Source organism: Daphnia pulicaria, chromosome 1 (genome assembly GCF_021234035.1).
Source record: "Daphnia pulicaria isolate SC F1-1A chromosome 1, SC_F0-13Bv2, whole genome shotgun sequence".
Classification (NCBI taxonomy): Eukaryota; Metazoa; Arthropoda; class Branchiopoda; order Diplostraca; family Daphniidae; genus Daphnia; species Daphnia pulicaria.
Window position 1 is genome coordinate 23,691,363 of NC_060913.1, and position 22,557 is coordinate 23,713,919.

Consider the following 22,557-nt stretch of genomic DNA (forward strand, 5'->3'; position numbering starts at 1 on the left):
AAACTCAACCGATACTTGGTTGCAACGAAAAAAAACAAGTCCACAAACAAAACCCAAAAGACCGACTGGCTCACGGTGGAAGATGTAAAAGTCCATAAATGGATGAAAAAAAAAGTCCCGGGCAGTAAGGAATTGGCCAGTGGGATTATACGAGTGGCGTTTTGCTGCATGTGTGCTGTGCTGTGCGCTTGGGTGATTGCGTCTAGCAAGGTGGTTCGCCGTCCTTGGACGGGCCTAGGTATACTAGTTATTTCCAAATAAATGACGCCCAACGGGGGGCTCGAACCCCCGACCCTGAGATTAAGAGTCTCATGCTCTACCGACTGAGCTAGCCAGGCTTACCATTGCGCTCTATTCCAATATAATGAACCAAGTCTTATTGACGACATTTTTTCCTTTCCAGGAACCGTGAGATAACTTTTACTATGATTGGTTGGTTGTCTGTGTGTAGTTTTCCAGATGTCTACTTGTTCTAGTCTAGTTGTCATTAAGATAAGATACATTACAAGTTATTAATTCCATTTCATTTCCTTTTCTCCCACGATTATTTTTTCCTAACGTTATACTGATGCTTCCACTCAGGATCGAACTGAGGACCTTCAGCGTGTGAAGCCGACGTGATAACCTCTACACTATGGAAGCCCCACAATGTTTCTGCAACATTTTATTAGCGTTGGCCACACTAAAAAAATGTAATGTTTGGTTTGCCTGTTGAACTTGACGAGTGTGTCGTTAACCAATCACCATGCCTCTGTGGCGCAATTGGCTAGCGCGTTCGGCTGTTAACCGGAAGGCTGGTGGTTCGATCCCACCCAGGGGCGCATGGTGAATGAATTCTGTTGTTTTAATTCAATTTCTTCGCCTCATGACTCCTTTAACCAACTAAAGCGTCCAATGAAGAGCGCACACTCGCGATATGGCTTCTTTTACTGATGACTGTTAAATCTACTGAACATTTGCAGCGTAGGGTGCACGCTCATGATGTTCTTCCTCTGTTCGGAGCTACTGTTCCAGGTTCAGGTGTAATCTATATAGATTCCCCTCCGGTGTTTATGGAATTCTTCCCCATCCAGAGCAAGTCATTTCTCATTTCCCTAAAACAACAGTCATTGACGTTTGGCTACAGAAGACGTCTCTTCGGGGTTATAGCACCTTTTTCAACAACCACAGTCATCATTGATTTCCCGCTTTCTGTTGACTTCCTCCGGATACAGCATTGCGAATATCTTCACATTGTCATAATGTAGATTTCATTTTCACAAGAAACATGAATGCTTGGCTTTTTCAAAAAACCAAAATGTGCTTTTTTGATAGTCTTTCTAAAAATACATTGTCCTGTTTCCACCCAGGATCGAACTGAGGACCTTCAGCGTGTTAGGCCGACGTGATAACCACTACACTATGAAAACTACAATCCGCTATAGAATTATTCTGGAATGATTACAAAATTCTAACGATCGTCTCCCAACTTCTAACTTTCATCTGCAATTATTTGCAAATAAATGACGCCCAACGGGGGGCTCGAACCCCCGACCCTGAGATTAAGAGTCTCATGCTCTACCGACTGAGCTAGCCAGGCTTACCATTGCGCTCTATTCCAATGTAATGAACCAAGTCTTATTGACGACATTTTTTCCTTTCCAGGAACCGTGAGATAACTTTTACTATGATTGGTTGGTTGTCTGTGTGTAGTTTCCAGATGTCTACTTGTTCTAGTCTAGTTGTCATTAAGATAAGATACATTACAAGTTAATAATTCCATTTCATTTCCTTTTCTCCTACGATTATTTTTTCCTAACGTTATACTGATGCTTCCACTCATCCAGGATCGAACTGAGGACCTTCAGCGTGTGAAGCCGACGTGATAACCTCTACACTATGGAAGCCCCACAATGTTTCTGCAACATTTTATTAGCGTTGGCCACACTAAAAAAATGTAATGTTTGGTTTGCCTGTTGAACTTGACGAGTGTGTCGTTAACCAATCACCATGCCTCTGTGGCGCAATTGGCTAGCGCGTTCGGCTGTTAACCGGAAGGCTGGTGGTTCGATCCCACCCAGGGGCGCATGGTGAATGAATACTATTGTTTTAATTCAATTTCTTCGCCTCATGACTCCTTTAACCAACTAAAGCGTCCAATGAAGAGCGCACACTCGCGATATGGCTTCTTTTACTGATGACTGTTAAATCTACTGAACATTTGCAGCGTAGGGTGCACGCTCATGATGTTCTTCCTCTGTTCGGAGCTACTGTTCCAGGTTCAGGTGTAATCTATATAGATTCCCCTCCGGTGTTTATGGAATTCTTCCCCATCCAGAGCAAGTCATTTCTCATTTCCCTAAAACAACAGTCATTGACGTTTGGCTACAGAAGACGTCTCTTCGGGGTTATAGCACCTTTTTCAACAACCACAGTCATCATTGATTTCCCGCTTTCTGTTGACTTCCTCCGGATACAGCATTGCGAATATCTTCACATTGTCATAATGTAGATTTCATTTTTCAATGTTAACACGTTTGAAAAGTACACTTTTCTCTTACGTTCACTACTGTACCTTACTGTATACTACTGTATACTCTATCAAATAATTAGGTTCCAAGCAAGCGGTTGGGTCATACAAACCCCTAACACTTCATTCCAGATACCAGGTGATTAGTGCCTGTAACCCTCTGAATTGGTTCTGTAACCCTCTGGTTCCAACACTCAGTGCGTAGCACTTCTGAGGGTGGGTGGGTGGGACAATTTCACGTGTTTCCCCGGCCGGGACTTGCTTGTGAATAGTTGTCTGCTACAGTGTTGGAAACACTGTTGCCAGATAGTCTTATATAAGACTATATGGTTACAGCCATTCACTTCATAGAAAAGTGATCACTTTTCAATGTTAACACGTTTGAAAAGTACACTTTTCTCTTACGTTCACTACTGTACCTTACTGTATACTACTGTATACTCTATCAAATAATTAGGTTCCAAGCAAGCGGTTGGGTCATACAAACCCCTAACACTTCATTCCAGATACCAGGTGATTAGTGCCTGTAACCCTCTGAAATAAAAGTGGCAAGCAAATGGAACTAAATTGAGGCAATCGATTTGGTATGATGCCTATATGAGAATAAAAAACATATACGAGGCAACGTCGGTCTTAAAGTACCATCGGCTGCTGTTATTTCGTGAGCGGTACTGTCCAAATCTGTAGTATAGAAAATGGAGAGCCAAAGTCTAGATATCGTGTCAACTGCCCAGGGTCAGAAATCCGAGTTGTCTTTGGGTCTTGAAGCCGCTCAGCATTATCTGTCGAAATCCGTACGAAGCTCAACAAAGCAGCAGGTATTCCTTCGTTCATTACTTGTAGTGGTATGCCAGTGAAAACATGCTTCCCTTCGATCCCATAGTACGACCGCGTGTACGGAATCTGGCGTGATTTTTGCTGCCGAAACCAAGTACCAGAGTTTGGGGTTGGTCATGAGCATTTGGCCGCTTGTCTATCCCTCGTGATGATGCGGGACCAGTCCTATTCCAAGGTTGTTATGCTGAGTGCTGCCATTGCTAATGAGCATCGGATTCGTATGCTGCCGTCGCCGACAACTCATGAAACAATATCCACTTTGTTTCGTGGGTTTCGTAATGAACACCCACAGACTCGTGCTGCCAAATTGCCAATTACTGAAGAAATTCTGGACAAGATGTATGCCCACCTCTACCAAACTCAACATGGAAGAGACGGACTGCGGGCGTCTGTTGTTCTCTGGAGAACAGTATGGAGGATCTCGATGGAGTATCACACTCTCGGAAGGTTTAGCGACATCGTCAAGCTTTGTAGAAAAGACGTCAACTACGTCACGGACCCTTCGCCCCATCTGAGGATTTTATTCAAAGGTGGGAAGAACGACCAGTATACCGAGGGTGGTGAGCGTGTAGTAGCCTCAAATCCAGACGTTAAACGCTGTCCTGTTCAGCTTACGTTGAACTATTTCCGATTCCTTGGCCTTTCCTACGATGGTTATCTCGTTCCTTTGTGTACTGCCAAAAATTCCCCAAATCCTGCCAAATCTGTACCATACAGTGGGGCTTTGACTGACCTGAAGAAGTTGATGAACTTGTTGGGTTACGACGAGAAACTCTACGGTGAGCATTCTGGAAAGAGAGGTGGAGCGACTACAGCAGCAGCTCATGGAGCTACTGACAAACAGCTGAAACGTCTGGGAGGGTGGCGTTCCGATGCAATGCCCGCCAAATATGTTGATCTCTCCATCCCAAGTCGTCTCTCTATGTCGGAGTTGTTGCAAAAGAAAGTTTGAGTTGTACAAATAATAATTAAGGTAACTGGCAGTCTTTGTCACATTCGCCGTTTCGTCATTTATTTAATCGAAACATTGTTTGGTCCTACAGACGTGAGTCAAAACAAAGTTGAAGAAATTCAAATTTGGTTTTCCCTGCAAATGGAGAATGTGGATTGTAAGTTCCTTGAATGATGAAAGGCCTACAGGTTTCCATGTAGTTAAAAGGCCACAGAAGTCTGCCTTCATTGTTAAAGATTTCCACCCAGTAATCCGCCGTTTTCCATTTCGGTACGAACAAAATTCCAGTAGTTCTTGAAGTCTTTAATCGTCTAACAATTCTGATGATCTCCTGTATTGGTGGACAGATCCAAGCCACTTCGTCATCCCACGAATGGGAAAAAGCGTCAATGCCTGACGTACCAGGGCAAAAGAAATTGGAATAGAAACGTTGGCATTTTGAATTGCGGTCGGAAGCGAATAGATCGATGGTGAATTTAAATCTTGTCCTGTTCCTTTGGAAAGTTTGGTCATCGACTTGCCAATTGTCCGTGTCAGTCGTCTTTTAACCATCGTCTGCTATCTTAATTCGGGGGTCGTCTCGTAGTAGATGGATTGGGATAATTCTGGTGTTAAGTCTCTTGCAACGAATCATTATTTGAAAAACATCCTTTTGGATGTGACGTTTTCCCGATCCTTTTGTCAAAAAAGTCACCAAGTTTTGGCTGCCAGTGAGCCAATAGATGTTGGTGGCCTTGGTGGTGAACGTGCCTGTTTGTTCATAATATTCCATTGTTTTTGCGACAGCCAGTAGTTCTCGGTGACCGGAAGACAACATTCTTTCGTCTTCGTTTAAAATTCCACGGAAATAAAGGTGATCTCCTTTAATTGAGTAGGCACAGGTTGCATATCCGGACGCGTCGCTGGCCCAGATTTTTTCTTCGTTTGCACGCACATGATTAGCGACGAAACTAGATTTCATGAATGAACTGGGCGGTCCGATGATGGACAGGACAGAAATTTCAGTAGCCGCCGATCGAATGGGGGAATTGTCAAATTCTGAGCAATTGTCGACGAAGAATTGTAAGCCGTCTTGAGCTTCTTTACTCATCACCAACGACGAATTCCATCCTCTCCGTTGTGTGGCCTCCTCTAAAACTGCGTAAGAAGCCCTGGCTGCTATTACAACTATCGGCCCTAGTGCCGGTTCCGTTGCTACTATTTTCCCGATAGTTCCGGCTAATTCTTTGGCTGGAAACGATTTTGATCCGTGTGAGATCGTCTCCGAAACTTGTTGTAGTATGCGTTGTTTCTTGGCTTCCTGAAGACGGACTGTCATGCTGGCAGTGTCGATAATGAATCCGAGGTATTCCTTGGACTGGTTAGCATCTCCGTCTTTGTCGGATTTTTCGACTTCCAGTATCCATCCCGAAGATTTTAGAACTTTGTAGACGAACGTACGTTGATCTTCTGCTTTGCACTTTGTTTCTGCGACGATCCTGCCGTCGTCCAGATAAATTGAATGTCGAATCCCCTTTTCGTGAATATAGGCGTTCACAGGTTTGAAGAGCTTTGTCAGACAGTGTACAGCTGAGGACAGTCCGAAGGGAAGGTATAAGAAGACAAAATACTGTTTACCACCGTCTGGTTTTGGTATGGCAGCACCTAAATACTTTGTTTGTGACGGGTGAATCCGGACGTGATGGTAGGCCGCCTTGAGATCGTACGTCACTTGGAAGTCCCCTTCTCTTGTTATCTCCAACGACCTCCGAAGATGGGAGAGCACAACTTTTTGTTCCTTTACATACAAGTTGACACATCTGGACCCGTCCCAACAGAGTCTGTTTTTGGTTATACCGTCTCGGCCGAATTTCTTTGATACCGTTAAAGGAGATACGCAGAGCGGCTTCTTGTCTCTGAACTCAATAACTCCACGTTTTTGAAGTTCAGCGACCGCTTGAATAACAAAAGGCATATCTTGCAGAGCCGATTTGTTGTTGGCCTCCTCGTAAGCTGGAGGTGATTCAACGAAAGGGATTACATATCCCTGGGTTAATACGTCCATAACCCATTCACCGGCCTGTAGGTCATTCTGCCAGAAAGCCCTGACATCTTCTGAATGGATTGAACCAGGATAGAACTCTATCACAGGAGTGCTCTTTTGTTGAGCAAAACTCTCGTCTGGCCTCGGGCTGTCTGCCTCAGCAACATGCTGTCCAGTGTCAGAGGCACCAGTGTCTACCAGTTCACTGCAGTAGTTGAACACAAATAATAAAAAATTCCGTATAAGTCTCCTGTACAACACATTTATTGTTTATTGACTCATTAGTAGTAGACAGCGGAATGTTTACTTGTGTTGCTTTGGACATTGTTTGAAAAAATGTCCCGGTTGCCCGCAGAGATGACATTTGAATTCCGACTTGTCTGGTCGTTTTCCGTCTCTCGTGTTCCCACCTCGACCTCCGTGTCCATAGCCACCACCACCGTGTCCATGGCCACCACGTCCGGTAGATTGGTAGGGTCCATGATCCGATCGGCTTAAAGAGTAGTCGCCGTGGTAGGATGCGCCACCTTTGTAGCGTTTTGATCGGCTGCCGTGTCTCTCTTTTTCTCTCTCACGTTCACGTTTCTCGCGATCCATCTTCTTCTCCCGCTCTTCCAACACCTTTGCCAGTTCCGGGTCCAGGAACTCACCAGCCTTTCGTCGTGCAAGCTTGTCGGCAGTTTCTTGATCGTATTTGCGCCACACTTGTAGTACAAAGAGGCGATCTCGCATGGATTCATCCGATTTTCGGAACTCGGCAAGAGTATTCATGGCTGCTTGTTTCGTGACGCCGGCGGGCATTGTATTAATCAAGGCTATTGATGTAAGGATTCCATTTTGAAGAGGCAGCAGGGCCTTTTGTGTAGCTTCCAGTTGCTGCAATAGACAAACAAATAACAGTTGTTGTCATTGGGGAATTCCATATTTACAGTAAACAAGCATCTTATGACTAAAGATCTTGGCTATATCCTATGATCGGATAGAAACGTTTCTCAGAGATTGGATCGGTGGTGTTTCTCTCTTGGCTCATGTCTGGTTACATGCAGTCCGACTGTTGGTGTAATTCTCTCAAACCATGGCTGTGTACATGCGTTTAATTCCCGGCTCATGTCTGGTTACATGCAGCTTTAGTTTAAAAAGATCGGTTGAAAACAACGTCGAAGTATCTGTCAATTACTGTAACCCATGGCTGAATACATGCGGTCGGTCCTGGCTCATGTCTGATTACATGCAGCTCACAGGTTAAAAAAGAATCGATGGAAAACATCGTCAAAGTAATCTACAATTACTGCAACCCATGGCTGAATACATGCGGTTGAGTCTTGGCTCATGTCTATTACATGCAGCACAATTAGTGAAAGGATAAGTGGAATCATAAACACAAATTATTCGATTTTCTCAGACATAACGTTTGTTAAGCACGTTAGGTTCGGACATTTTTCGGCAACGGGCCCATGTTGGCTAATTAAAGCACCGGCGGAGAGGTAATGCTTTTCTCGATCTACATTAAAAAATTTGAATTTATTTGACGCCACTTGCCTATCCGGCGTTGGTTAAATTGAACTTAGTTGCTGAAAATAAAGGTAAAAGATACAGCAGCCAAACAAACGACAATGCAATACTCATGACTGGGACATGCAATATGAAATATCACGTCGTCGTGTCATCGTTGTTGGCTAAAATTTTAATAAATTTTAATTGGCTCATGACTGGTTACATGCAGCCTATCATGTCCCGTCAGTGACATACAATTCTTCCAGGTGAACGATTTGCATTTAAAAATCTTATTACCTCACGGAGAACTTTTTCACGATCCGGAACGGCCTCAATGAATCCCGCCAATCTAGCTCTGGCAGTGGCCAGATCTTCTGCCGTGAGAGTTTCCCAGTCCTTTGGGAAAAAGGGTTTCGCCATAGTAGCACTTTTTCTTCGAATTCAATGTCAAGTTAATCCAAGTATGTTGATTTTCACTAAATTGAAGGACTGTAACACAATTTCACGTGTTTCCCCGGCCGGGACTTGCTTGTGAATAGTTGTCTGCTACAGTGTTGGAAACACTGTTGCCAGATAGTCTTATATAAGACTATATGGTTACAACCATTCACTTCATAGAAAAGTGATCACTTTTACAAGAAACATGAATGCTTGGCTTTTTCAAAAAACCAAAATGTGCTTTTTTGATAGTCTTTCTAAAAATACATTGTCCTGTTTCCACCCAGGATCGAACTGAGGACCTTCAGCGTGTTAGGCCGACGTGATAACCACTACACTATGGAAACTACAATCCGCTATAGAATTATTCTGGAATGATTACAAAATTCTAACGATCGTCTCCCAACTTCTAACTTTCATCTGCAATTATTTGCAAATAAATGACGCCCAACGGGGGGCTCGAACCCCCGACCCTGAGATTAAGAGTCTCATGCTCTACCGACTGAGCTAGCCAGGCTTACCATTGCGCTCTATTCCAAAGTAATGAACCAAGTCTTATTGACGACATTTTTTCCTTTCCAGGAACCGTGAGATAACTTTTACTATGATTGGTTGGTTGTCTGTGTGTAGTTTCCAGATGTCTACTTGTTCTAGTCTAGTTGTCATTAAGATAAGATACATTACAAGTTATTAATTCCATTTCATTTCCTTTTCTCCTACGATTATTTTTTCCTAACGTTATACTGATGCTTCCACTCAGGATCGAACTGAGGACCTTCAGCGTGTGAAGCCGACGTGATAACCTCTACACTATGGAAGCCCCACAATGTTTCTGCAACATTTTATTAGCGTTGGCCACACTAAAAAAATGTAATGTTTGGTTTGCCTGTTGAACTTGACGAGTGTGTCGTTAATCAATCACCATGCCTCTGTGGTGCAATTGGCTAGCGCGTTCGGCTGTTAACCGGAAGGCTGGTGGTTCGATCCCACCCAGGGGCGCATGGTGAATGAATACTGTTGTTTTAATTCAATTTCTTCGCCTCATGACTCCTTTAACCAACTAAAGCGTCCAATGAAGAGCGCACACTCGCGATATGGCTTCTTTTACTGATGACTGTTAAATCTACTGAACATTTGCAGCGTAGGGTGCACGCTCATGATGTTCTTCCTCTGTTCGGAGCTACTGTTCCAGGTTCAGGTGTAATCTATATAGATTCCCCTCCGGTGTTTATGGAATTCTTCCCCATCCAGAGCAAGTCATTTCTCATTTCCCTAAAACAACAGTCATTGACGTTTGGCTACAGAAGACGTCTCTTCGGGGTTATAGCACCTTTTTCAACAACCACAGTCATCATTGATTTCCCGCTTTCTGTTGACTTCCTCCGGATACAGCATTGCGAATATCTTCACATTGTCATAATGTAGATTTCATTTTCACAAGAAACATGAATGCTTGGCTTTTTCAAAAAACCAAAATGTGCTTTTTTGATAGTCTTTCTAAAAATACATTGTCCTGTTTCCACCCAGGATCAAACTGTGGACCTTCAGCGTGTTAGGCCGACGTGATAACCACTACACTATGGAAACTACAATCCGCTATAGAATTATTCTGGAATGATTACAAAATTCTAACGATCGTCTCCCAACTTCTAACTTTCATCTGCAATTATTTGCAAATAAATGACGCCCAACGGGGGGCTCGAACCCCCGACCCTGAGATTAAGAATCTCATGCTCTACCGACTGAGCTAGCCAGGCTTACCATTGCGCTCTATTCCAATGTAATGAACCAAGTCTTATTGACGACATTTTTTCCTTTCCAGGAACCGTGAGATAACTTTTACTATGATTGGTTGGTTGTCTGTGTGTAGTTTCCAGATGTCTACTTGTTCTAGTCTAGTTGTCATTAAGATAAGTTACATTACAAGTTATTAATTCCATTTCATTTCCTTTTCTCCTACGATTATTTTTTCCTAACGTTATACTGATGCTTCCACTCAGGATCGAACTGAGGACCTTCAGCGTGTGAAGCCGACGTGATAACCTCTACACTATGGAAGCCCCAAAATGTTTCTGCAACATTTTATTAGCGTTGGCCACACTAAAAAAATGTAATGTTTGGTTTGCCTGTTGAACTTGACGAGTGTGTCGTTAACCAATCACCATGCCTCTGTGGCGAAATTGGCTAGCGCGTTCGGCTGTTAACCGGAAGGCTGGTGGTTCGATCCCACCCAGGGGCGTATGGTGAATGAATACTGTTGTTTTAATTCAATTTCTTCGCCTCATGACTCCTTTAACCAACTAAAGCGTCCAATGAAGAGCGCACACTCGCGATATGGCTTCTTTTACTGATGACTGTTAAATCTACTGAACATTTGCAGCGTAGGGTGCACGCTCATGATGTTCTTCCTCTGTTCGGAGCTACTGTTCCAGGTTCAGGTGTAATCTATATAGATTCCCCTCCGGTGTTTATGGAATTCTTCCCCATCCAGAGCAAGTCATTTCTCATTTCCCTAAAACAACAGTCATTGACGTTTGGCTACAGAAGACGTCTCTTCGGGGTTATAGCACCTTTTTCAACAACCACAGTCATCATTTATTTCCCGCTTTCTGTTGACTTCCTCTGGATACAGCATTGCGAATATCTTCACATTGTCATAATGTAGATTTCATTTTCACAAGAAACATGAATGCTTGGCTTTTTCAAAAAACCAAAATGTGCTTTTTTGATAGTCTTTCTAAAAATACATTGTCCTGTTTCCACCCAGGATCGAACTGTGGACCTTCAGCGTGTTAGGCCGACGTGATAACCACTACACTATGGAAACTACAATCCGCTATAGAATTATTCTGGAATGATTACAAAATTCTAACGATCGTCTCCCAACTTCTAACTTTCATCTGCAATTATTTCCAAATAAATGACGCCCAACGGGGGGCTCGAACCCCCGACCCTGAGATTAAGAGTCTCATGCTCTACCGACTGAGCTAGCCAGGCTTACCATTGCGCTCTATTCCAATATAATGAACCAAGTCTTATTGACGACATTTTTTCCTTTCCAGGAACCGTGAGATAACTTTTACTATGATTGGTTGGTTGTCTGTGTGTAGTTTTCCAGATGTCTACTTTTTCTAGTCTAGTTGTCATTAAGATAAGATACATTACAAGTTATTAATTCCATTTCATTTCCTTTTCTCCTACGATTATTTTTTCCTAACGTTATACTGATGCTTCCACTCAGGATCGAACTGAGGACCTTCAGCGTGTGAAGCCGACGTGATAACCTCTACACTATGGAAGCCCCACAATGTTTCTGCAACATTTTATTAGCGTTGGCCACACTAAAAAAATGTAATGTTTGGTTTGCCTGTTGAACTTGACGAGTGTGTCGTTAACCAATTACCATGCCTCTGTGGCGCAATTGGCTAGCGCGTTCGGCTGTTAACCGGAAGGCTGGTGGTTCGATCCCACCCAGGGGCGCATGGTGAATGAATACTGTTGTTTTAATTCAATTTCTTCGCCTCATGACTCCTTTAACCAACTAAAGCGTCCAATGAAGAGCGCACACTCGCGATATGGCTTCTTTTACTGATGACTGTTAAATCTACTGAACATTTGCAGCGTAGGGTGCACGCTCATGATGTTCTTCCTCTGTTCGGAGCTACTGTTCCAGGTTCAGGTGTAATCTATATAGATTCCCTTCCGGTGTTTATGGAATTCTTCCCCATCCAGAGCAAGTCATTTCTCATTTCCCTAAAACAACAGTCATTGACGTTTGGCTACAGAAGACGTCTCTTCGGGGTTATAGCACCTTTTTCAACAACCACAGTCATCATTGATTTCCCGCTTTCTGTTGACTTCCTCCGGATACAGCATTGCGAATATCTTCACATTGTCATAATGTAGATTTCATTTTCACAAGAAACATGAATGCTTGGCTTTTTCAAAAAACCAAAATGTGCTTTTTTGATAGTCTTTCTAAAAATACATTGTCCTGTTTCCAACCAGGATCGAACTGAGGACCTTCAGCGTGTTAGGCCGACGTGATAACCACTACACTATGGAAACTACAATCCGCTATAGAATTATTCTGGAATGATTACAAAATTCTAACGATCGTCTCCCAACTTCTAACTTTCATCTGCAATTATTTGCAAATAAATGACGCCCAACGGGGGGCTCGAACCCCCGACCCTGAGATTAAGAGTCTCATGCTCTACCGACTGAGCTAGCCAGGCTTACCATTGCGCTCTATTCCAATGTAATGAACCAAGTCTTATTGACGACATTTTTTCCTTTCCAGGAACCGTGAGATAACTTTTACTATGATTGGTTGGTTGTCTGTGTGTAGTTTCCAGATGTCTACTTGTTCTAGTCTAGTTGTCATTAATCATTAAGATAAGATACATTACAAGTTATTAATTCCATTTCATTTCCTTTTCTCCTACGATTATTTTTTCCTAACGTTATACTGATGCTTCCACTCAGGATCGAACTGAGGACCTTCAGCGTGTGAAGCCGACGTGATAACCTCTACACTATGGAAACCCCACAATGTTTCTGCAACATTTTATTAGCGTTGGCCACACTAAAAAAATGTAATGTTTGGTTTGCCTGTTGAACCTGACGAGTGTGTCGTTAACCAATCACCATGCCTCTGTGGCGCAATTGGCTAGCGCGTTCGGCTGTTAACCGGAAGGCTGGTGGTTCGATCCCACCCAGGGGCGCATGGTGAATGAATACTGTTGTTTTAATTCAATTTCTTCGCCTCATGACTCCTTTAACCAACTAAAGCGTCCAATGAAGAGCGCACACTCGCGATATGGCTTCTTTTACTGATGACTGTTAAATCTACTGAACATTTGCAGCGTAGGGTGCACGCTCATGATGTTCTTCCTCTGTTCGGAGCTACTGTTCCAGGTTCAGGTGTAATCTATATAGATTCCCCTCCGGTGTTTATGGAATTCTTCCCCATCCAGAGCAAGTCATTTCTCATTTCCCTAAAACAACAGTCATTGACGTTTGGCTACAGAAGACGTCTCTTCGGGGTTATAGCACCTTTTTCAACAACCACAGTCATCATTGATTTCCCGCTTTCTGTTGACTTCCTCCGGATACAGCATTGCGAATATCTTCACATTGTCATAATGTAGATTTCATTTTTCAATGTTAACACGTTTGAAAAGTACACTTTTCTCTTACGTTCACTACTGTACCTTACTGTATACTACTGTATACTCTATCAAATAATTAGGTTCCAAGCAAGCGGTTGGGTCATACAAACCCCTAACACTTCATTCCAGATACCAGGTGATTAGTGCCTGTAACCCTCTGAATTGGTTCTGTAACCCTCTGGTTCCAACACTCAGTGCGTAGCACTTCTGAGGGTGGGTGGGTGGGACAATTTCACGTGTTTCCCCGGCCGGGACTTGCTTGTGAATAGTTGTCTGCTACAGTGTTGGAAACACTGTTGCCAGATAGTCTTATATAAGACTATATGGTTACAGCCATTCACTTCATAGAAAAGTGATCACTTTTCAATGTTAACACGTTTGAAAAGTACACTTTTCTCTTACGTTCACTACTGTACCTTACTGTATACTACTGTATACTCTATCAAATAATTAGGTTCCAAGCAAGCGGTTGGGTCATACAAACCCCTAACACTTCATTCCAGATACCAGGTGATTAGTGCCTGTAACCCTCTGAAATAAAAGTGGCAAGCAAATGGAACTAAATTGAGGCAATCGATTTGGTATGATGCCTATATGAGAATAAAAAACATATACGAGGCAACGTCGGTCTTAAAGTACCATCGGCTGCTGTTATTTCGTGAGCGGTACTGTCCAAATCTGTAGTATAGAAAATGGAGAGCCAAAGTCTAGATATCGTGTCAACTGCCCAGGGTCAGAAATCCGAGTTGTCTTTGGGTCTTGAAGCCGCTCAGCATTATCTGTCGAAATCCGTACGAAGCTCAACAAAGCAGCAGGTATTCCTTCGTTCATTACTTGTAGTGGTATGCCAGTGAAAACATGCTTCCCTTCGATCCCATAGTACGACCGCGTGTACGGAATCTGGCGTGATTTTTGCTGCCGAAACCAAGTACCAGAGTTTGGGGTTGGTCATGAGCATTTGGCCGTTTGTCTATCCCTCGTGATGATGCGGGACCAGTCCTATTCCAAGGTTGTTATGCTGAGTGCTGCCATTGCTAATGAGCATCGGATTCGTATGCTGCCGTCGCCGACAACTCATGAAACAATATCCACTTTGTTTCGTGGGTTTCGTAATGAACACCCACAGACTCGTGCTGCCAAATTGCCAATTACTGAAGAAATTCTGGACAAGATGTATGCCCACCTCTACCAAACTCAACATGGAAGAGACGGACTGCGGGCGTCTGTTGTTCTCTGGAGAACAGTATGGAGGATCTCGATGGAGTATCACACTCTCGGAAGGTTTAGCGACATCGTCAAGCTTTGTAGAAAAGACGTCAACTACGTCACGGACCCTTCGCCCCATCTGAGGATTTTATTCAAAGGTGGGAAGAACGACCAGTATACCGAGGGTGGTGAGCGTGTAGTAGCCTCAAATCCAGACGTTAAACGCTGTCCTGTTCAGCTTACGTTGAACTATTTCCGATTCCTTGGCCTTTCCTACGATGGTTATCTCGTTCCTTTGTGTACTGCCAAAAATTCCCCAAATCCTGCCAAATCTGTACCATACAGTGGGGCTTTGACTGACCTGAAGAAGTTGATGAACTTGTTGGGTTACGACGAGAAACTCTACGGTGAGCATTCTGGAAAGAGAGGTGGAGCGACTACAGCAGCAGCTCATGGAGCTACTGACAAACAGCTGAAACGTCTGGGAGGGTGGCGTTCCGATGCAATGCCCGCCAAATATGTTGATCTCTCCATCCCAAGTCGTCTCTCTATGTCGGAGTTGTTGCAAAAGAAAGTTTGAGTTGTACAAATAATAATTAAGGTAACTGGCAGTCTTTGTCACATTCGCCGTTTCGTCATTTATTTAATCGAAACATTGTTTGGTCCTACAGACGTGAGTCAAAACAAAGTTGAAGAAATTCAAATTTGGTTTTCCCTGCAAATGGAGAATGTGGATTGTAAGTTCCTTGAATGATGAAAGGCCTACAGGTTTCCATGTAGTTAAAAGGCCACAGAAGTCTGCCTTCATTGTTAAAGATTTCCACCCAGTAATCCGCCGTTTTCCATTTCGGTACGAACAAAATTCCAGTAGTTCTTGAAGTCTTTAATCGTCTAACAATTCTGATGATCTCCTGTATTGGTGGACAGATCCAAGCCACTTCGTCATCCCACGAATGGGAAAAAGCGTCAATGCCTGACGTACCAGGGCAAAAGAAATTGGAATAGAAACGTTGGCATTTTGAATTGCGGTCGGAAGCGAATAGATCAATGGTGAATTTAAATCTTGTCCTGTTCCTTTGGAAAGTTTGGTCATCGACTTGCCAATTGTCCGTGTCAGTCGTCTTTTAACCATCGTCTGCTATCTTAATTCGGGGGTCGTCTCGTAGTAGATGGATTGGGATAATTCTGGTGTTAAGTCTCTTGCAACGAATCATTATTTGAAAAACATCCTTTTGGATGTGACGTTTTCCCGATCCTTTTGTCAAAAAAGTCACCAAGTTTTGGCTGCCAGTGAGCCAATAGATGTTGGTGGCCTTGGTGGTGAACGTGCCTGTTTGTTCATAATATTCCATTGTTTTTGCGACAGCCAGTAGTTCTCGGTGACCGGAAGACAACATTCTTTCGTCTTCGTTTAAAATTCCACGGAAATAAAGGTGATCTCCTTTAATTGAGTAGGCACAGGTTGCATATCCGGACGCGTCGCTGGCCCAGATTTTTTCTTCGTTTGCACGCACATGATTAGCGACGAAACTAGATTTCATGAATGAACTGGGCGGTCCGATGATGGACAGGACAGAAATTTCAGTAGCCGCCGATCGAATGGGGGAATTGTCAAATTCTGAGCAATTGTCGACGAAGAATTGTAAGCCGTCTTGAGCTTCTTTACTCATCACCAACGACGAATTCCATCCTCTCCGTTGTGTGGCCTCCTCTAAAACTGCGTAAGAAGCCCTGGCTGCTATTACAACTATCGGCCCTAGTGCCGGTTCCGTTGCTACTATTTTCCCGATAGTTCCGGCTAATTCTTTGGCTGGAAACGATTTTGATCCGTGTGAGATCGTCTCCGAAACTTGTTGTAGTATGCGTTGTTTCTTGGCTTCCTGAAGACGGACTGTCATGCTGGCAGTGTCGATAATGAATCCGAGGTATTCCTTGGACTGGTTAGCATCTCCGTCTTTGTCGGATTTTTCGACTTCCAGTATCCATCCCGAAGATTTTAGAACTTTGTAGACGAACGTACGTTGATCTTCTGCTTTGCACTTTGTTTCTGCGACGATCCTGCCGTCGTCCAGATAAATTGAATGTCGAATCCCCTTTTCGTGAATATAGGCGTTCACAGGTTTGAAGAGCTTTGTCAGACAGTGTACAGCTGAGGACAGTCCGAAGGGAAGGTATAAGAAGACAAAATACTGTTTACCACCGTCTGGTTTTGGTATGGCAGCACCTAAATACTTTGTTTGTGACGGGTGAATCCGGACGTGATGGTAGGCCGCCTTGAGATCGTACGTCACTTGGAAGTCCCCTTCTCTTGTTATCTCCAACGACCTCCGAAGATGGGAGAGCACAACTTTTTGTTCCTTTACATACAAGTTGACACATCTGGACCCGTCCCAACAGAGTCTGTTTTTGGTTATACCGTCTCGGCCGAATTTCTTTGATACCGTTAAAGGAGATACGCAGAGCGGCTTCTTGTCTCTGAACTCAATAACTCCACGTTTTTGAAGTTCAGCGACCGCTTGAATAACAAAAGGCATATCTTGCAGAGCCGATTTGTTGTTGGCCTCCTCGTAAGCTGGAGGTGATTCAACGAAAGGGATTACATATCCCTGGGTTAATACGTCCATAACCCATTCACCGGCCTGTAGGTCATTCTGCCAGAAAGCCCTGACATCTTCTGAATGGATTGAACCAGGATAGAACTCTATCACAGGAGTGCTCTTTTGTTGAGCAAAACTCTCGTCTGGCCTCGGGCTGTCTGCCTCAGCAACATGCTGTCCAGTGTCAGAGGCACCAGTGTCTACCAGTTCACTGCAGTAGTTGAACACAAATAATAAAAAATTCCGTATAAGTCTCCTGTACAACACATTTATTGTTTATTGACTCATTAGTAGTAGACAGCGGAATGTTTACTTGTGTTGCTTTGGATATTGTTTGAAAAAATGTCCCGGTTGCCCGCAGAGATGACATTTGAATTCCGACTTGTCTGGTCGTTTTCCGTCTCTCGTGTTCCCACCTCGACCTCCGTGTCCATAGCCACCACCACCGTGTCCATGGCCACCACGTCCGGTAGATTGGTAGGGTCCATGATCCGATCGGCTTAAAGAGTAGTCGCCGTGGTAGGATGCGCCACCTTTGTAGCGTTTTGATCGGCTGCCGTGTCTCTCTTTTTCTCTCTCACGTTCACGTTTCTCGCGGTCCATCTTCTTCTCCCGCTCTTCCAACACCTTTGCCAGTTCCGGGTCCAGGAACTCACCAGCCTTTCGTCGTGCAAGCTTGTCGGCAGTTTCTTGATCGTATTTGCGCCACACTTGTAGTACAAAGAGGCGATCTCGCATGGATTCATCCGATTTTCGGAACTCGGCAAGAGTATTCATGGCTGCTTGTTTCGTGACGCCGGCGGGCATTGTATTAATCAAGGCTATTGATGTAAGGATTCCATTTTGAAGAGGCAGCAGGGCCTTTTGTGTAGCTTCCAGTTGCTGCAATAGACAAACAAATAACAGTTGTTGTCATTGGGGAATTCCATATTTACAGTAAACAAGCATCTTATGACTAAAGATCTTGGCTATATCCTATGATCGGATAGAAACGTTTCTCAGAGATTGGATCGGTGGTGTTTCTCTCTTGGCTCATGTCTGGTTACATGCAGTCCGACTGTTGGTGTAATTCTCTCAAACCATGGCTGTGTACATGCGTTTAATTCCCGGCTCATGTCTGGTTACATGCAGCTTTAGTTTAAAAAGATCGGTTGAAAACAACGTCGAAGTATCTGTCAATTACTGTAACCCATGGCTGAATACATGCGGTCGGTCCTGGCTCATGTCTGATTACATGCAGCTCACAGGTTAAAAAAGAATCGATGGAAAACATCGTCAAAGTAATCTACAATTACTGCAACCCATGGCTGAATACATGCGGTTGAGTCTTGGCTCATGTCTATTACATGCAGCACAATTAGTGAAAGGATAAGTGGAATCATAAACACAAATTATTCGATTTTCTCAGACATAACGTTCGTTAAGCACGTTAGGTTCTGACATTTTTCGGCAACGGGCCCATGTTGGCTAATTAAAGCACCGGCGGAGAGGTAATGCTTTTCTCGATCTACATTAAAAAATTTGAATTTATTTGACGCCACTTGCCTATCCGGCGTTGGTTAAATTGAACTTAGTTGCTGAAAATAAAGGTAAAAGATACAGCAGCCAAACAAACGACAATGCAATACTCATGACTGGGACATGCAATATGAAATATCACGTCGTCGTGTCATCGTTGTTGGCTAAAATTTTAATAAATTTTAATTGGCTCATGACTGGTTACATGCAGCCTATCATGTCCCGTCAGTGACATACAATTCTTCCAGGTGAACGATTTGCATTTAAAAATCTTATTACCTCACGGAGAACTTTTTCACGATCCGGAACGGCCTCAATGAATCCCGCCAATCTAGCTCTGGCAGTGGCCAGATCTTCTGCCGTGAGAGTTTCCCAGTCCTTTGGGAAAAAGGGTTTCGCCATAGTAGCACTTTTTCTTCGAATTCAATGTCAAGTTAATCCAAGTATGTTGATTTTCACTAAATTGAAGGACTGTAACACAATTTCACGTGTTTCCCCGGCCGGGACTTGCTTGTGAATAGTTGTCTGCTACAGTGTTGGAAACACTGTTGCCAGATAGTCTTATATAAGACTATATGGTTACAACCATTCACTTCATAGAAAAGTGATCACTTTTACAAGAAACATGAATGCTTGGCTTTTTCAAAAAACCAAAATGTGCTTTTTTGATAGTCTTTCTAAAAATACATTGTCCTGTTTCCACCCAGGATCGAACTGTGGACCTTCAGCGTGTTAGGCCGACGTGATAACCACTACACTATGGAAACTACAATCCGTTATAGAATTATTCTGGAATGATTACAAAATTCTAACGATCGTCTCCCAACTTCTAACTTTCATCTGCAATTATTTGCAAATAAATGACGCCCAACGGGGGGCTCGAACCCCCGACCCTGAGATTAAGAGTCTCATGCTCTACCGACTGAGCTAGCCAGGCTTACCATTGCGCTCTATTCCAAAGTAATGAACCAAGTCTTATTGACGACATTTTTTCCTTTCCAGGAACCGTGAGATAACTTTTACTATGATTGGTTGGTTGTCTGTGTGTAGTTTCCAGATGTCTACTTGTTCTAGTCTAGTTGTCATTAAGATAAGATACATTACAAGTTATTAATTCCATTTCATTTCCTTTTCTCCTACGATTATTTTTTCCTAACGTTATACTGATGCTTCCACTCAGGATCGAACTGAGGACCTTCAGCGTGTGAAGCCGACGTGATAACCTCTACACTATGGATGCCCCACAATGTTTCTGCAACATTTTATTAGCGTTGGCCACACTAAAAAAAAGTAATGTTTGGTTTGCCTGTTGAACTTGACGAGTGTGTCGTTAACCAATCACCATGCCTCTGTGGCGCAATTGGCTAGCGCGTTCGGCTGTGACTAGACGTGTCTAACTGAGCTCCCAAGTGTGACATCTTGCTGTGAGTAAAAAAACTATTTGTTTTTTTTTTGTTTCTCTTTTGTTGTATTGTTGCTTGTGTGTCCTGTTTCCCTTGTTGTTTGTTGAGCGCCATTTTGGTTTTGTTCCCTCTTTTTGCATTTTTCTCCCCGTCCTTTTGCCCCTGTTATTGTGGGTAAAATGGGATCGGAATCCCCAGACGTCTGGCCACGTACTGCCGAAATCTCTTTTGGTAATACTGAAGTGACCAGGCATGAGTTCTACGAATGTTTCGAGCACGACAGTAATGAATCTGATAGCATCTTTGATGCAGTTTCTCGCCTACCAGGACGAGCTATTTGCGTTTTCCGAATTGGGTTCAAGACCGTCAATGACCATATTGAATTTTTGAATAAATTTAGTGCTAAAGAATCAGTAGTCATTAGTGGCAAGGAGGTCAAAATTAGAGTGAGAGATAGGTCAGTTAACCTTGTACGCGTTAGAATTCAACATTTCAAATTCGATGATGACCTAAGCCTGCTAAACAAGAGATTGCGTGAGTATGGAGTGATTTCTCGGATTTTTTGGGACACGTATCAGGATAGATCGCTCCCAAGGTGGAACGGGATAAAGACTGGAATTGTCAACGTGGATATGGAAATCCACAAGAGCATTCCGTCTTATATCACCTTTGGAAGCTACAAGGAACCAATAATGGTGTCTTATGCAGGGCAAATGCACACATGCCGCATGTGTGATTCTCCCACCCATGTCTTAGCTAATTGCCCCAAGCAACCCCGTAGTTTAACCAACCCCAGCACCATTTCAAAAGGCCCCATTGGAACACGTAGCTATAGTAGTGTATTACTAACAAATCGTGGCCCAGTTAGGACAACTGTTAGAAAGCCCCAGGAGACAGGCCCGATTGGTGGCGGGCAAATGCCAATTGCTCCAACTGTTGACGCTGATACATTCCTCGAGTTAGCCCAGAGGCCAACGACGTCGACTGTTGTCGTTCTTGAAAGAGCTCCAGAGGATCCGATTTCGAAACCCGATGGAACTGAATCTTCTTCTGACACCGATGCTGACGCTGAAGACACCAACTGTGTAGGTTCGCCTGTTGCGTCCAAATTGGTCAAGAAAAAGAAAATGAAACAGACGAGGGAATTCCGTGACCAACCAAAACAATCAAAAAAGAGGAGTCGTACTGCCTCTTCCTCTGGCTCGGGCGAGGTAGCTGAGGAAATTGAATCTGGTGTAGCTCAGTTGGTTGAACTCGGGTCTCCGACTCGAGAGGTTCCAGTTTCGATACCGGGTGTGGACCTTAATTCTTTTCCCGCCCTCTCTGGGGGGAACGATGTTCCACCCGCTCCAATCTCACCTGGAGTACCATCTATTCCATCCACGATAGATCAGATGGATAACGAGGTGGTTGAAGAGATGGATGCAACCGAGGTGGTTTCGATTTCAAATCCTGATGAAGACATTTCTTTTTCTGGTGGGAGTATTCAGCCAGGACAATGGCCACTTGATAGCCAGGAGGCTAGTCATGTGAGTGAGACTCAGGAGTCCTTGGGCGTCCCCCTCGGCACTCCATCAACCCCCATAGAAGATAAAACTCTCAAAGCAATGGAGGCCGTTAGAAGGAAAAAAGCCCACGATAACAAAACCCAACCCTCTAAACCCAAATTTAAATATTAATCATGACTAACATCGCGACATATAATATCAACAGAATATCGTCACCTGACAAACTTCAAATAATACTCAATTTCTTCTTACATAATAAACTTGATATTATATGTTTGCAAGAAGTAGTATTTCACTCTAGCACCGTATTTACTAAACATTACCAGATGCACACAAATCTCGGTCCTAGACAACATGGGACAGCCATCCTAGTACGACACGGGCTGAGCGCCAAAAACATTTTGTTTGAACCGGAGGGGAGGCTGATAGCCATGGAAGTAAAGGGTCTTGCTTTCGTGTGTATTTACGCCCCATCTGGTGACCAAAATAAAAGTTATAGAGATTCTTTCCTCCGGCAAACTATTCCGGCTTATGTTGCCCAGTATAAGGCACCAGCAATTATATTGGGAGATTTTAATGCCGTTGACGAGATCGATGACCGTAAAAGTAGCAACACAACACCACCTAAAATTAGACTAGCATTACTAGAACCCCTCCGAGATTTAGTAAAAGCCCTTTCATTAACAGATGTCTGGAGAGAAATTCGGAAAAATGAACCTTGTTGGACGTACAATTGTGCGGCTAGCCAGGCTAGATTGGACCGAATTTATTGCCACCATCACGTAAAATTTTCTGATATCCATTTGCACGACTTACCACTCGGGGATCACAGACCAATCGTAGGGTATATAAACAGCACCACCCCTTCTAGTGTAGAGAGGAACAAGTCAAGGAATTT

The 22,557-nt window shown here is 43.6% G+C and overlaps 2 protein-coding genes and 25 non-coding genes across 27 annotated transcripts; 8 read left to right on the forward strand and 19 right to left on the reverse strand.

Annotated features, from left to right (window-relative positions):
- Positions 1-265: 265 nt before the first annotated feature.
- On the reverse strand, positions 266-338 carry Trnak-cuu. The gene has a single exon. It is a non-coding gene; the product is annotated as a tRNA-Lys (tRNA).
- Positions 339-569: 231 nt separating this feature from the next.
- Positions 570-642, reverse strand: Trnav-cac. Its single transcript has one exon. It is a non-coding gene; the product is annotated as a tRNA-Val (tRNA).
- Positions 643-747: 105 nt separating this feature from the next.
- On the forward strand, positions 748-821 carry Trnan-guu. Its single transcript has one exon. It is a non-coding gene; the product is annotated as a tRNA-Asn (tRNA).
- Positions 822-1,336: 515 nt separating this feature from the next.
- Trnav-aac lies at positions 1,337-1,409 on the reverse strand. Its single transcript has one exon. It is a non-coding gene; the product is annotated as a tRNA-Val (tRNA).
- A 97-nt stretch (positions 1,410-1,506) lies between these two features.
- Trnak-cuu lies at positions 1,507-1,579 on the reverse strand. The gene has a single exon. It is a non-coding gene; the product is annotated as a tRNA-Lys (tRNA).
- Positions 1,580-1,991: 412 nt separating this feature from the next.
- Positions 1,992-2,065, forward strand: Trnan-guu. The gene has a single exon. It is a non-coding gene; the product is annotated as a tRNA-Asn (tRNA).
- Positions 2,066-3,204: 1,139 nt separating this feature from the next.
- Positions 3,205-4,298, forward strand: LOC124314069 (integrase/recombinase xerD homolog). The gene is made up of 2 exons (XM_046779124.1): positions 3,205-3,327; positions 3,393-4,298. Exons 1-2 carry the CDS (start codon positions 3,205-3,207, stop codon positions 4,296-4,298), a joined length of 1,029 nt encoding a protein of 342 aa, XP_046635080.1.
- Positions 4,299-8,527: 4,229 nt separating this feature from the next.
- On the reverse strand, positions 8,528-8,600 carry Trnav-aac. Its single transcript has one exon. It is a non-coding gene; the product is annotated as a tRNA-Val (tRNA).
- A 97-nt stretch (positions 8,601-8,697) lies between these two features.
- Trnak-cuu lies at positions 8,698-8,770 on the reverse strand. The gene has a single exon. It is a non-coding gene; the product is annotated as a tRNA-Lys (tRNA).
- Positions 8,771-9,000: 230 nt separating this feature from the next.
- Trnav-cac lies at positions 9,001-9,073 on the reverse strand. The gene has a single exon. It is a non-coding gene; the product is annotated as a tRNA-Val (tRNA).
- A 105-nt stretch (positions 9,074-9,178) lies between these two features.
- Trnan-guu lies at positions 9,179-9,252 on the forward strand. Its single transcript has one exon. It is a non-coding gene; the product is annotated as a tRNA-Asn (tRNA).
- A 515-nt stretch (positions 9,253-9,767) lies between these two features.
- Positions 9,768-9,840, reverse strand: Trnav-aac. The gene has a single exon. It is a non-coding gene; the product is annotated as a tRNA-Val (tRNA).
- Positions 9,841-9,937: 97 nt separating this feature from the next.
- Trnak-cuu lies at positions 9,938-10,010 on the reverse strand. Its single transcript has one exon. It is a non-coding gene; the product is annotated as a tRNA-Lys (tRNA).
- Positions 10,011-10,240: 230 nt separating this feature from the next.
- Trnav-cac lies at positions 10,241-10,313 on the reverse strand. Its single transcript has one exon. It is a non-coding gene; the product is annotated as a tRNA-Val (tRNA).
- A 105-nt stretch (positions 10,314-10,418) lies between these two features.
- Positions 10,419-10,492, forward strand: Trnan-guu. Its single transcript has one exon. It is a non-coding gene; the product is annotated as a tRNA-Asn (tRNA).
- A 515-nt stretch (positions 10,493-11,007) lies between these two features.
- On the reverse strand, positions 11,008-11,080 carry Trnav-aac. Its single transcript has one exon. It is a non-coding gene; the product is annotated as a tRNA-Val (tRNA).
- A 97-nt stretch (positions 11,081-11,177) lies between these two features.
- Trnak-cuu lies at positions 11,178-11,250 on the reverse strand. Its single transcript has one exon. It is a non-coding gene; the product is annotated as a tRNA-Lys (tRNA).
- A 231-nt stretch (positions 11,251-11,481) lies between these two features.
- On the reverse strand, positions 11,482-11,554 carry Trnav-cac. The gene has a single exon. It is a non-coding gene; the product is annotated as a tRNA-Val (tRNA).
- A 105-nt stretch (positions 11,555-11,659) lies between these two features.
- Trnan-guu lies at positions 11,660-11,733 on the forward strand. Its single transcript has one exon. It is a non-coding gene; the product is annotated as a tRNA-Asn (tRNA).
- Positions 11,734-12,248: 515 nt separating this feature from the next.
- Positions 12,249-12,321, reverse strand: Trnav-aac. Its single transcript has one exon. It is a non-coding gene; the product is annotated as a tRNA-Val (tRNA).
- A 97-nt stretch (positions 12,322-12,418) lies between these two features.
- Trnak-cuu lies at positions 12,419-12,491 on the reverse strand. The gene has a single exon. It is a non-coding gene; the product is annotated as a tRNA-Lys (tRNA).
- A 237-nt stretch (positions 12,492-12,728) lies between these two features.
- Positions 12,729-12,801, reverse strand: Trnav-cac. Its single transcript has one exon. It is a non-coding gene; the product is annotated as a tRNA-Val (tRNA).
- A 105-nt stretch (positions 12,802-12,906) lies between these two features.
- Trnan-guu lies at positions 12,907-12,980 on the forward strand. The gene has a single exon. It is a non-coding gene; the product is annotated as a tRNA-Asn (tRNA).
- A 1,139-nt stretch (positions 12,981-14,119) lies between these two features.
- On the forward strand, positions 14,120-15,213 carry LOC124314141 (integrase/recombinase xerD homolog). The gene is made up of 2 exons (XM_046779254.1): positions 14,120-14,242; positions 14,308-15,213. The coding sequence occupies exons 1-2, from the start codon at positions 14,120-14,122 to the stop codon at positions 15,211-15,213; spliced, it is 1,029 nt and encodes a 342-aa protein (XP_046635210.1).
- A 4,229-nt stretch (positions 15,214-19,442) lies between these two features.
- Trnav-aac lies at positions 19,443-19,515 on the reverse strand. The gene has a single exon. It is a non-coding gene; the product is annotated as a tRNA-Val (tRNA).
- Positions 19,516-19,612: 97 nt separating this feature from the next.
- Positions 19,613-19,685, reverse strand: Trnak-cuu. Its single transcript has one exon. It is a non-coding gene; the product is annotated as a tRNA-Lys (tRNA).
- Positions 19,686-19,915: 230 nt separating this feature from the next.
- Positions 19,916-19,988, reverse strand: Trnav-cac. The gene has a single exon. It is a non-coding gene; the product is annotated as a tRNA-Val (tRNA).
- Between the last annotated feature and the right edge of the window lie 2,569 nt (positions 19,989-22,557).

What these genes read in the sequence shown, in the direction of transcription:
- LOC124314069 (XM_046779124.1), top strand. Translation starts at nt 3,205, where the DNA reads ATGGAGAGCCAAAGTCTAGATATCGTGTCAACTGCCCAGGGTCAGAAA. An exon ending in GAAGCTCAACAAAGCAGCAG is followed by an intron (nt 3,328 to 3,392) that starts GTATTCCTTCGT and finishes TCGATCCCATAG; the next exon opens with TACGACCGCGTGTACGGAAT.
- LOC124314141 (XM_046779254.1), top strand. Translation starts at nt 14,120, where the DNA reads ATGGAGAGCCAAAGTCTAGATATCGTGTCAACTGCCCAGGGTCAGAAA. An exon ending in GAAGCTCAACAAAGCAGCAG is followed by an intron (nt 14,243 to 14,307) that starts GTATTCCTTCGT and finishes TCGATCCCATAG; the next exon opens with TACGACCGCGTGTACGGAAT.